This window comes from Ranitomeya imitator, chromosome 6 (assembly GCF_032444005.1).
Source record: "Ranitomeya imitator isolate aRanImi1 chromosome 6, aRanImi1.pri, whole genome shotgun sequence".
Classification (NCBI taxonomy): domain Eukaryota; kingdom Metazoa; phylum Chordata; class Amphibia; order Anura; family Dendrobatidae; genus Ranitomeya; species Ranitomeya imitator.
The window spans coordinates 194,480,040-194,494,172 of NC_091287.1; the positions used below are offsets into that span (position 1 = coordinate 194,480,040).

At 44.7% G+C, this 14,133-nt stretch overlaps 1 protein-coding gene across 4 annotated transcripts in view; it reads right to left on the reverse strand.

Annotated features, from left to right (window-relative positions):
* MTRR (5-methyltetrahydrofolate-homocysteine methyltransferase reductase) overlaps positions 1–14,133 on the reverse strand; it is an 831,186-nt gene that overhangs the window by 178,724 nt on the left and 638,329 nt on the right. For all 4 annotated transcript variants that reach the window (XM_069730413.1, XM_069730414.1, XM_069730415.1 and 1 more), the window contains exon 12: positions 34–152. In XM_069730413.1, the coding sequence (XP_069586514.1) occupies positions 34–152 (119 nt within the window). The remainder of the gene's footprint in view (positions 1–33; positions 153–14,133) is intronic.

Below are 14,133 nucleotides of genomic sequence, written 5' to 3' on the forward strand. Positions count from 1 at the left end.
GACATAGTACATAACACAAAGTTGAATACTTACCTATGTTGTAAAAAACCAATGTATGGTGCAATTCCAGTTCCTGCTCCCAACATTATTATTGGTATAGAAATATCCATTGGCAATTGAAATGAAGTTGATGGCCGGATATAAATTGATATCTAAAAAAGAAAATAAATCTGTTGAAGACACTGAATGAAGATAAAAATAACAATATACTGTATAACAGTAAATGTTAACAGACATTCTAATAAACATTAACCCCTTCACGACATCAATGTCTGATTTTCCATTCAATACAAGTTAACATTTAAAATGACATTAAGAGTGAGGTCCCTGCTCGCAAGCTTACAATCTACAATCTACCAGTGTCACTTTATGGTAATTACTCTGGAACACTTCAACTGATCCCACGGATTCGAAGACTGATTTTTTTGTGACACATTGCACTTCAAGATAGTAGTAATATTTATTCAATATGACTTGTTTTTAGTTTGAATTTTTATGCCCTTAAATCAGAGAGATATGTCACACAAAATAACATTTCACATGTCTACAGGGCGGGCCATTTATATTGATACACCTAAATAAAATGGGAATGGTTGGTGATATCAACTTCCTGTTTGTGACACATTAGTATATGGGAGGGGAAAACGTTTCAAGATGGGTGGTGACTATGGCGGCCATTTTGAAGTCGGCTATTTTGGATCCAACTTTATTTTCTCCAAAGGGAAGAGGGTCATGTGACACATCAAACTTATTGAGAATTTCACAAGAAAAACAATGGTGTGATTGGTTTTAACATATATGTTTGTACTATACATAACACCCCAATCCTTATAGTAGCCTTTTATATCCCTCCACCTTACTCTGGTGAGGGGCTGGAAAAAATACTCTCTCCTCCACACTTCCACATGTGCCTTTACTCATGATGGGGGATTTCAATATGTATTTACACCCATACGGGGATAAATTTCATACATGAACCATATCTGAGTCAGCCGCAAAGACCTCTCTATCCAGAGATCTGTCGGAGCTAGAGTTGATAGATATTTGGCGCACTAAGCACCCCAATATCAAACAATACTCTTTTTATTCAACGTCTTACCATTCGTTATACAGAATTGACATGGCGGTTAGAAATGTGAATATTATGTCTCTGGTAAAGAAGGTTGAATATTTACCAAGAACAGTGTCGGATCATTGCCCCATAAGGGTACAGTTGAGGTAGGGCATGGAGGGCTTGGTCACCAAGAACATATGGTGATTAAACCCATTTTGGATTCAGACTATTGGGGATTCTCTACACGACAGATTGCAGGAATACTTTAACATTAATATGGCCTGCACTTCGATGTTATGAGTATGGGATGCTATGAAAGCATTTGTTAGAGGGCTCTATATTGGTGAAATTAGTAAACGGAAAACTGAAACAAGAGTTCTGAAAACTGAACAAGAGATGGGTCCTCGTATATTTCTAGACTAATCTGACACTGGGGTCGTGGTTACGGAGGATGCTAATATTCTCCACACTCTGCATAATTACTTTTCCAGTATTTATTCTTCTAGAAGCGTCACCAATTCATAAGAAATAGACAACTTTTTAGCAACCATTCCATTATTACAATTATCAAATCTAGAGAGGGATATACTAGACAAACTAATTGAACTTGAGGATTTGGAGGAGGCCATTCAAGGGTCCCAAAATGAAAAGGCCCCAGGCTCAGATGGGTTACTAGGGGAATTCTTCAAAACATATGAAGAAATATTGCTTCCAAATTTACTGGCAGTTTTTCAAGAAAGTATTAGAATTGGTAATCTCCCAGAATCTATGAAAGAGGAGGTGGCGGTTTTGATATTGAAACCTGGAAAGGATCAATCCCTGCCTGATTCCTCTAGACCCATCTCCCTCCAACAAACCGACGTCAAACTGCTGGCTAAGATTCTTGCAAATAGATTATCCAAGGTGATTACAAAGGTAATACACGATGATCAAACTGGATTTATACCAAACAAGTCCACTTCAAATAATATATCATATATGGGGATGCAGCTTAGTTTAAAATCCACAGGAACAAGGGCTATCCTTTCATTACACGCCGCCAAGGCATTTGATAGCATCGAATAGAACTTTTTGTGGGCTGTGTTAAAAGGCATGGGATTCGGTGATAAATATATTTCAATGTTCCAGTTATTATATAGTTCTCCTAGGGCAAAACTCTGGGTTAACGGTCATATATTGGGATCGAGTGATCTGGGGAGGGGAACACGGCAGGGTTGTCCCCTGTCACCCCTTCTTTTTGCAATAGCCATAGAGTCACTTGCCTGTTTGATAAGAAATAATCCTGCAATCTCTGGCTTTCAATGTGTGTCAATAGAGATGAAAATCTGGATCAACATGTTAGGGCATGTTAGGTTAGGCTATGGGTTGAACTAGATGAACTTAAAGTCTTCCTTCAACCTTAATAACTATCTCTCTATACGCTGATGATATGCTTATTTTTTGGGGTGACCTAAGCACTTCTATAGGACCAGGAATGGACATGATTAAAACATACGGAAAATGGTCGGGCCTTTAATTAACTGGAGCAAATCAGTACTTATGCCTTTTGATCCTCTTCCAGAGGAACACTCATTGGAGCATACACAATTTCAAACAGTAAACTCTTTTAAATATTTGAGGGTAATGGTCTCTGCTAACCCTCAGGACATGCATTCACATAATTTAGCCCCACTGCTGTTAAAATTTTGGTCTAAGGTGGATACATGGTGTCGCCTCCTTATTAGTATTGAGCGATACCTTCCGATATCGGGAAATATCAGATCGAATTGGATCGGACCGATACCCCAAAAAGATCGGGTATCACCGATTCCGATACCGGAAACCAATGCAAGTCAATGGGACGCAAATATCGGAATAAAAATAAACACTTTCTATCCTTGCACATCCAGTTCGGGAGGGGGGGAGAGTGTGGGCGGTGCGTGGGGGGAGACTGTGCGTGTCTGTGTGTGCAGGCGGGGCCTGTACGGGCCTCTCGGGGGGTCTGTGCGGGCCTGCCGGGGCCTTACGGGCCTCTCGGGTGTCTGTGCGGGCCTGCTGGGGCCTGTACGGTCCTCTCGGGGGTCTGTGTGGGCCTCTCGGGGGTCTGTGCGGGCCTGCCAGGGGTCTGTGTGTCTGTGTGCAGGAATCGTCCGATGGGACTACAAGTCCCATCGGGGTATGCCTGCTACAATGGCAGTGATTGACACATTAGCCAATGATGGGACAGTAGTAGTCCCAACATCCGGCTAATGTGATGAATTTAAAATAAAAAATAAAAAAAATACAAACATACATACTACATACATACAATATACATACAGACAACATACTATATAATACATACTACATACATACTTACAACATACATACAACATACTACATACCGCATACATACATACAACATACATACTACATACATACAACATACTATATACTACATATATACAACATACTACATACATACAACATGCTACATACAACATACATACCACATGCATACAACATACATACATACAACATACTAAATACATACAACATACATACTACATACATACATACAACCTACATACATACATACAACACACATACTACCTACAGTCATGGCCAAAAGTATTGACACCACTGCAATTCTGTCAGATAATACCCATTTTCTTCCTGAAAATGATTGCAAACACAAATTATTTGGTATTATCTTCATTTAATTTGTCTTAAATGAAAAAAACACAAAAAGAATTGTCCTAAAGCCAAATTGGATATAATTCCACCCACTATAAAAAAAGGGGGTGGACAAAAGTATTGGCACTGCTCAACAAAAGCCGGATTACTTACCGGTAATGCCCTTTTAATGAGCCACGACAGCACCCACTTTGAGAGAGAGACCCGCCCATAGGAACAGGAAACCTACAGAGACAAAAGGGCGGTCCCCCTCTCCTCCTCAGTTGTGTTTCAGAGTACGAGAGGAACCACTGTTGTTAGATTAGTATATCTCCGTAATTTTTAGTACATCTTGTTATATCTATATTCACCCATGAGAATATCTTGTATTAATAACTAAGGAAGTGACAGGGTGCTGTCGTGGCTCATTAAAAGGGCATTACCGGTAAGTAATCAGGCTTTTTACCCTTCGCCACAACAGCACCCACTTTGAGAGATTTTCAGAGAACCTTCACCTGGGTGGGATTACCGTATTAAGGCGGCTCTCCCAAATGCCAAGTCAGATGCAGAAGACAGATCAAGTCTATAATGTCTATAGAAAGTTGAAGGCGACGACCAGGTTGCGGCCTTACATATGAGCTCGATGGAGATGTCTTTATTCTCCGCCCACGAGGATGATACAGCCCGATCTGAATGTGCTTTCACTCCCTCTGGAGGATCTTTGCCTTTTGATAAGTATGCTAGATGGATAGCCTCTCTGATTCAACGGGACAAGGTAGCTTTCATGACACCGTGGCCCTTTCGGTGACCCTGAAAAGATACAACAAGAGCCCTACTCTGTCTGCAGGACTGGGTTCTCTCTATGTAGCTTAGGACTGCTCTTTTTACGTCCAACATATGTAGCTTCTCTTCCTCTGGATTTAGTGGATCATCATAAAAGGAAGGCAGGAAAATTTCCTGAGATCTATGGTACTTTGTCGCTACTTTAGGGAGATATGATGGATCTGGTTTGAGAACCACCCTGTCCTGATATGTCATTAAGAATGGAGGGTCTATGGAGAGGGCTTGGATGTCTCCTACTCGTCTGGCCGATGTTAAGGCTATCAATAAAGATACCTTGTATGTGATATTTTTTAGAGGGATAGAATCTAAAGGCTCAAAAGGAGGTCCAGTTAAGGCATCTAGAACTAGATTCAAGTCCCAAGGTGGTAGACGTGGGACATGAACCGGGGTACATCGTTCACATGCTCTAATAAATCTGGCTATCCATCTGTCACCCGCTATGTTAGCACTGTAAAGGGCTCCTAAAGCAGACACCTGAACTATTAAGGTATTAACTGATAGACCGAGCTCATGTCCCCTTTGTAGGAACTCTAGGATAGCTTTAATAGGAACCTTACTAGAGAAGGGCTTTGTATAGAAGGTAAGGAATTTCTTCCATACTCTGCTATATATTAGCGTTGTAGACCTCTTTCTACTTAGCAGCAGTGTGTTAATAAGCTCTTGAGAAAATCCCCTTAGCGTTAGTATCTGCCTTTCAAGTTCCTCGCCGTAAGGTGGAGTCCCTTTACTCGTGGATGGTAGAATGGACCCTGAGACAAGAGGTCTGGTGTCATTGGCAGAATCCAGGGATCGCAAACTGACATCGCTCGAAGACAGACAAACCAGGGTCTCTTTGGCCAAAACGGAGCTATTAATATTACTTTTGCTTTTTCTTCCCTTATTTTCTTGATCACCATTGGACGTAGCATCATTGGTGGAAAAGCGTAGGCCAGATCGTATTTCCATGGATACTGGAGAGAGTCTATTATATCTGGATGATCTGACACATTCAGGGAAGCAAACATCGGTACCTGCCTGTTGTTCCTGGTCGCAAATAAATCTATCTGCGGAAGGCCCCATATGTCCACTATCTTCCTAAATATCCGAGGATTGAGAGTCCATTCTCCCTGGCGAAGCGTGTGGCGACTTAGGAAGTCGGCTTCTAAATTTTCTACTCCTCTGATGTGTAGAGTAGAGTTGAGCGACCTTGACCTTTTTAGAGTCGAGCCGGGTTTCGCGAAACCCGACTATCTCAAAAGTCGGGTCGAGTGAAATCGGCCGATTATGACGTAAAGTCGGGATCGACCGAAACACGAAACCCAATGCAAGTCAATGGGGCAGCATAGTCGGCAGTGAGTGGGGGCCAGGAAAACACCTAGAGTGCCCATTTTAATGTCAAAACCATCCATTCTTCTTAATGAAGCTTGTCAAGTGTAATTTACCTTAGAATAATTGGAAGGCATTTGAAATTGGGGGTCATTTGGCTAAAGTTGTGGTGGGTAGGGCTGGTTCAAGTAATTAGTGGGCCCAGGAAATCTGGACCACGTCACGGCAGTGGAGCAGGGAGAGGTAAGTATTTCAACTTTGCAAGTGCTGTGATCCTGAGCAAGCAGGGGGGGCCCACTCGTTGGCATTGGCACTGGCACAGGGCCCCTCAAAGTACAGCAGTGTGTTTGCACGGCGGGGGTGCCTCCCACCGGCAGCAACACTTTTGCGTACTATGAGAGGCCCTGTGCCAGTGACGTCGCCAACTAGTATTCCTCCCCCCACCTGATGAAGGAACCTGCACTTTCATCTGCACCTTCCTCTTTGTCCCCGTGTAAGGTGGTATGGTATGCGGGAAGAGCAACCTGACTTTCAGCAGGGTCACAATGTTGTTGTGTAGCGTGCACGGGGAATGTTGCGTTATGGGTCAATGTACCAGCAGACTCATCTATCACTGGCTGGGCAATGGGCAGGATGAGGAGGAAACACAGATATAGGCCCAAATAATAAAGTGGGCTAAATGCAGTTCAAAATTGGTAACACAGGAATAACCAGGGGGCATTGCAGTGGAGGACAACTGGAATGAGAGGCTGACACAGAGAGTAGGCCCAAATCAGTAAGTAGTCGAAATGCAGTTCAAAATTGGCAACCGTAGTAAACAGGCGGCACAGCTTTGTTCAGTGGAGGAGAACAGCAAGGAGTGGCAGACACCGATAGTAGGCCCCAACCCAACTAGTAGGCCAAATGCAGTCTAACATTAACAACTACTTAACGAGCGCCTGAAAACGGAATTTCAGGACAGGAAACCAGGAGAACAGCAAGGAGCGGCAGACACCGATAGTAGGCCCCAAACCAACTAGTACGCCAAATGCAGTTGTTCCGTTTAACCACAATTTAATGAGAGCCTGAAGATAGAAGTTCAGGAAAGGCAACCTGGAGAACACCTTGGAGTGGAACACACCATCTCTCTACACCCCATACCCAATTTGTAGGTCTAATGCAACGTAGTTTCCAACAACTACTAAACGAGAGCATGATGATCGAAGCATTGGCGAGGAAACCTGGGGAACACCTTGGAGTAGAACACACCATCTCTCTACAGTGGAACACACCATCTCTCTACACCCCATACCCAATTTGTAGGCCTAATGCAGCGTAGTTTCCAACAACTACTAAACGAGAGCCGGAAGATCGAAGCTCAGGAAAGGCAACCTGGGGAACACCTTGGAGTGGAACACACCATCTCTCTACACCCCATACCCAATTTGTAGGCCCAATGCAGCGTAGTTTCCAACAACTACTAAACGAGAGCATGATGATCGAAGCATTGGCGAGGAAACCTGGGGAACACCTTGGAGTGGAACACACCATCTCTCTACACCCCATACCCAATTTGTAGGCCTAATGCAGCGTAGTTTCCAACAACTACTAAACGAGAGCATGATGATCGAAGCATTGGCGAGGAAACCTGGGGAACACCTTGGAGTGGAACACACCATCTCTCTACAGTGGAACACACCATCTCTCTACACCCCATACCCAATTTGTAGGCCTAATGCAGCATAGTTTCCAACAACTACTAAACGAGAGCCGGAAGATCGAAGCTCAGGAAAGGCAACCTGGAGAACACCTTGGAGTGGAACACACCATCTCTCTACACCCCATACCCAATTTGTAGGCCTAATGCAGCGTAGTTTCCAACAACTACTAAACGAGAGCCGGAAGATCGAAGCTCAGGAAAGGCAACCTGGGGAACACCTTGGAGTGTAACAAACCCTCTCTCTACACCACGGAAGGGCTGATTCTTAGGAAGGAAGGCTGTCGGAAAGAAGCAGGGCGCGTCCGAGGGTGATTATATTCTTATTAGGTATATACTCACCCTCGGACGCGCCCTGCTTCTTTATTTGTAATGAATGTTTATTTGCAATGTGGTTTTGACTTACTCTATTTTTTTGGTAAATAATGATTTTATTATTTTCATTGTTTTGCATCTTCTTGGCAATAATATAAAGAAGACGCGACAGGACAACACTCGGTGGATGCCATATCTGTGTTTAAAATTGAAAAAACCTTTCAGTTAACTACTTGCAGGAGAAAGTTATTGTAGCTGGTGGCCATTTTTAGTACTGTACCAGATTTTTGTTGTATGTGTTTGTTTTTAATGTTAAAATGTCTGCATTTGATATCTCTCCAGTATTTTCTTTTTTATAAGCAAAATACTTATTTTTATATTTTCTGATGTTGGTTCCAGGGGTACACGGGCAGCAGTGGTGTGGTCAGTGGAGGACTAGTGGAAGGAGTCACCGCAGACAGGCATCGAAGGCCTAAAATAATAACACATGGCTGTAGGCAATATTAAATTGGTTCCAGGGGTACACGGGCAGCAGTGGTGGGGTCAGTGGAGGCCTAGTGGAAGGAGTGACCGCAGACAGGCATCGAAGGCCTAAAATAATAACACATGGCTGTAGGCAATTTTAAATTGGTTCCAGGGGTACACGGGCAGCAGTGGTGTGGTCAGTGGAGGCCTAGTGGAAGGAGTGACCGCAGACAGGCATCGAAGGCCTAACATAACAAAAATGTCAATACAATGGTATTGTCAGTGGCAGGCATTGAAGGATGTCAGCGCATAGACTAAACATTGGTGGAGCTGTGAGATAATTTTGCAAGTGGTAGAGCACTGTTTCAGCTGAGGGGGGGGAACTGTCTTGTGGCCGGCGGTACAGGCCCAGGGCCCCTCATATTACAACGGTGTGTCTGACGTTGGGTGCGCACCACCACCGCCAGAGACACTTTATTGTACTAGGAGGGACCCAGTGGCAGTGCCGTCGACCAAAAGCGGGCTCACCCACCTCTTCAGACAAACTGCACTCTCACAGGTGCTGTCGCCAAGTGTCGATACCACGGCCCCGTGTGGGGAGTTTGGCCATTTAGTGAGGTGTAAACATGTCGTATGCTGGACAATCAGGTGCAGAAAATTACGAGATTGGAAAAGGCATTCAGAATAGTCCACAGGCAAGACCTTTTCATAGGAAAGCTAGGTGTCAGCCGGGCAAGGTGGGGCAAAAGATTTCGAAATCCAGTTGTGGTTCATTTTAATGAAGGTTAGATCATCTACATTTTGGGTAGCCAGACGAGTCCTTTTTTCTGTTAGTATTGAACCTGCAGCACTGAATACTCTTTCTGATAGGACACTAGCTGCCGGGCAAGCAAGCTCCTGCAATGCATATTCTGCCAATTCTGGCCAGGTGTCTAATTTTGATGCCCAGTAATCAAATGGGAATGACGGTTGAGGGAGAACATCGATAAGGGATGAGAAATAGTTTGTAACCATACTGGACAAATGTTGTCTCCTGTCACTTTGAATTGATGCTGCAGTACCTGTCCTGTCTGCGGTCATAGCAAAATCACTCCACAACCTGGTCAGAAAACCCCTCTGGCCAACGCCACTTCTGATTTCTGCCCCTCTAACTCCTCTGGTCTGCTGGCCCCTGCAGCTCGTGTGAGAACGATCACGGGCGCTGTGTGCAGGGAATGCCAGAAGCAAACGGTCAACAAGAGTTGATTGTTTGGTTGCTAATATTAGTTCCAAGTTCTCATGTGGCATTATATTTTGCAATTTGCCTTTATAGCGAGGATCAAGGAGGCAGGCCAACCAGTAATCGTCATCATTCATCATTTTAGTTATGCGTGTGTCCCTTTTGAGGAAACGTAAGGCATAATCCGCCATGTGGGCCAAAGTTCCAGTTCTCAAATCTGCGGTTGTGCTTGGTTGAGGGGCAGTTTCAGGCAAATCCACGTCACTTGTGTCCCTCAAAAAACCAGAACCCGGCCTTGCCGCACCACCAATTTCCAGTGGCCCCGGAAAAGCTTCCTCATTAAAAATATAATCATCCCCATCATCCTCCTCGTCCTCCTCCTCCTCTTCGCCCGCTACCTCGTCCTGTACACTGCCCTGGCCAGACAATGGCTGACTGTCATCAAGGCTTTCCTCTTCCTCAGCTGCAGACGCCTGATCCTTTATGTGCGTCAAACTTTGCATCAGCAGACGCATTAGGGGGATGCTCATGCTTATTATGGCGTTGTCTGCACTAACCAGCCGTGTGCATTCCTCAAAACACTGAAGGACTTGACACATGTCTTGAATCTTCGAACACTGCACACCTGACAACTCCATGTCTGCCATCCTACTGCCTGCCCGTGTATGTGTATCCTCCCACAAAAACATAACAGCCCGCCTCTGTTCACACAGTCTCTGAAGCATGTGCAGTGTTGAGTTCCACCTTGTTGCAACGTCTATGATTAGGCGATGCTGGGGAAGGTTCAAAGAACGCTGATAGGTCTGCATACGGCTGGAGTGTACGGGCGAACGGCGGATATGTGAGCAAAGTCCACGCACTTTGAGGAGCAGGTCGGATAACCCCGGATAACTTTTCAGGAAGCACTGCACCACCAGGTTTAAGGTGTGAGCCAGGCAAGGAATGTGTTTCAGTTGGGAAAGGGAGATGGCAGCCATGAAATTCCTTCCGTTATCACTCACTACCTTGCCTGCCTCAAGATCTACAGTGCCCAGCCACGACTGCGTTTCTTTCTGCAAGAACTCGGACAGAACTTCCGCGGTGTGTCTGTTGTCGCCCAAACACTTCATAGCCAATACAGCCTGCTGACGTTTGCCAGTAGCTGCCCCATAATGGGAGACCTGGTGTGCAACAGTGGCAGCTGCGGATGGAGTGGTTGTGCGACTGCGGTCTGTGGACGAGCTCTCGCTTCTGCAGGAGGACGAAGAGGAGGAGGAGGGGGTGCGAACGGCTACAGCCAATTGTTTCCTAGACCGTGGGCTAGGCAGAACTGTCCCAAACTTGCTGTCCCCTGTGGACCCTGCATCCACCACATTTACCCAGTGTGCCGTGATGGACACGTAACGTCCCTGGCCATGCCTACTGGTCCATGCATCTGTTGTCAGGTGCACCTTTGTGCTCACAGATTGCCTGAGTGCATGGACGATGCGCTCTTTAACATGCTGGTGGAGGGCTGGGATGGCTTTTCTGGAAAAAAAGTGTCGACTGGGTAGCTCGTAGCGTGGTACAGCGTAGTCCATCAGGGCTTTGAAAGCTTCGCTTTCAACTAACCGGTAGGGCATCATCTCTAACGAGATTAGTCTAGCTATGTGTGCGTTCAAACCCTGTGTACGCGGATGCGAGGCTAAGTACTTCCTTTTTCTAACCATAGTCTCATGTAGGGTGAGCTGGACTGGAGAGCTGGAGATCGTGGAACTAGCGGGGGTGCCGGTGGACATGGCAGACTGAGAGACGGTGGGAGATGGTATTGTTGCCGCCGGTGCCCTAGATGCAGTGTTTCCTACTACGAAACTGGTGATTCCCTGACCCTGACTGCTTTGGTCTGGCAAAGAAACCTGCACAGATACTGCAGGTGGTGCGGAAAATGGTGGCCCTACACTGCCGGAAGGGATGTTGCGTTGCTGACTAGCTTCATTGGCCGAGGGTGCTACAACCTTAAGGGACGTTTGGTAGTTAGTCCAGGCTTGCAAATGCATGGTGGTTAAATGTCTATGCATGCAACTTGTATTGAGACTTTTCAGATTCTGTCCTCTGCTTAAGGTAGTTGAACATTTTTGACAGATGATTTTGCGCTGATCAATTGGATGTTGTTTAAAAAAATGCCAGACTGCACTCTTTCTAGCATCGGATACCTTTTCAGGCATTGCAGACTGAGCTTTAACCGGATGGCCACGCTGTCCTCCAACAGGTTTTGGCTTTGCCACGCGTTTTGGGCAAGATACGGGCCCGGCAGATGGAACCTGTTGCGATGTTGATGCCTGCTGCGGCCCCTCCTCCTCCGCTTCAGAACTGCTGCCGCCTGCACCCTGTTCCCCCAATGGCTGCCAATCGGGGTCAAGAACTGGGTCATCTATTACCTCTTCTTGTAGCTCGTGTGCAACTTTGTCTGTGTCACCGTGTCGGTCGGTGGTATAGCGTTCGTGATGGGGCAACATAGTATCATCAGGGTCTGATTCTTGATCAGCACCCTGCGAGGGCAATGTTGTGGTCTGAGTCAAAGGACCAGCATAGTAGTCTGGCTGTGGCTGTGCATCAGTGCACTCCATGTCAGATTCAACTTGTAATGGGCATGGACTGTTAACTGCTTCACTTTCTAAGCCAGGGACGGTATGTGTAAAGAGCTCCATGGAGTAACCCGTTGTGTCGCCTGCTGCATTCTTCTCTCTTGTTGTTGTTTTTGCTGAAGAGGACAAGGAAGCGACTTGTCCCTGACCGTGAACATCCACTAACGACGCGCTGCTTTGACATTTACCAGTTTCACGAGAGGAGGCAAAAGAGCTAGAGGCTGAGCCAGCAAGATAAGCCAAAACTTGCTCTTGCTGCTCCGGCTTTAAAAGCGGTTTTCCTACTCCCAGAAAAGGGAGCGTTCGAGGCCTTGTGTAGCCTGACGACGAACCTGGCTCCACAGCTCCAGACTTAGGTGCAATATTTTTTTTCCCACGACCAGCTGATGCTCCACCACTACCACTACCCTCATTACCAGCTGACAATGAACGCCCCCGGCCACGACCTCTTCCACCATACTTCCTCCTTGTTTTAAAAACGTAAACAAAATAACGGTATTTGTTGCTGTCACACAAATTACACGGTGAGCTATAACTTCAGTATGATTTAGCTACCCCTTTACAGGTGAGTGAGACCACAACGAAAATCAGGCACAATGTTACACACTCTGTTGTTGGTGGCAACAAATGAGAGAGATGCCACACACGCAGGACTGTCACTGAAGCACAAATGTAAATATTAATCTCCCACTGATTTGATTTTTTTTTTTTTAAGGGAGACTTTAGGAAAAAAAAAAAATAGAATAAAATGATTTTTTCAGGAAGAATTTAGAAACCAAATAAAATAAAATGATTTTTTCAGGGAGAATTTAGAAAACAAATAAAACAAAAAAAGGCTTTCTATGGCCCACTGAGTGAGAGATGACGCACACAGGAGTCAGGAGTGGCACACAAGCCCAGAGGCCAATATTTATCTCCCACTGATTGATGTAGTGATTTTTTCAGGTAGATTTTGGAACCCAAATCAAGCTAAAAAAATAATAGGCTTTCTATGGCCCACAATTGGAGAGAGAGAGAGAGATGGCACACCCAGGAGTCAAGACTGGCACACAAGCAGAAAGGGCAATATTAATCTCCCACTGATTTGTTTTTTGTTTTTGTTTTTTCAGGGAGACTTTAGGGAAAAAAAAATAGAATAAAATGATTTTTTCAGGAATAATTTAGAAACCAAATAAAATAAAATGATTTTTTCAGGGAGAATTTAGAAAACAAATAAAACAAAAAATAGGCTTTCTAGGGCCCACTGAGTGAGAGAGGACGCACACAGGAGTCAGGAGTGGCACACAAGCCCAGAGGCAAGTATTTATCTCCCACTGATTGATTTATTGATTTTTTCAGGTAGAATTTAGAACCCAAATCAACCAAAAAAATAAATAGGCTTTCTATGGCCCACTATTTGTGAGAGAGATGGCACGCTCAGGACTGGCACACAAGCCCAGAGGCCAATATTAATCTCCCACTTTTTTTTTTTTCCAGGGAAAATTTATAAACCCAATAAAAAAAAATAATAAATAGGCTTTCTATGGCCCACTATCTGAGAGAGAGAGATGGCACGCTTAGGACTGGCACACAAGCCCAAAGGCCAATATTAATCTCCCACTGATTGATTTATTGATTTTTTCAGGTAGATTTTGGAACCCAAATCAAGCAAAAAAATAAATAGGCTTTCTATGGCCCACAATTGGAGAGAGAGAGATGGCACACCCAGGAGTCAAGACTGGCACACAAGCAGAAAGGGCAATATTAATCTCCCACTGATTTGATTTTGTTTGTTTTTTTTCAGGGAGACTTTAGAAAAAAAAAATGAATTTTTCAGGAAGAATTTAGAAACAAAATAAAATAAAATGATTGTTTCAGGGAGAATTTAGAAAACAAATGAAAAAAAAATAGGCTTTGTAGGGCCCACTGAGTGAGAGAGGACGCACACAGGAGTCAGGAGTGGCACACAAGCCCAGAGGCCAATATTTATCTCCCACTGATTGATTTAGTGATTTTTTCA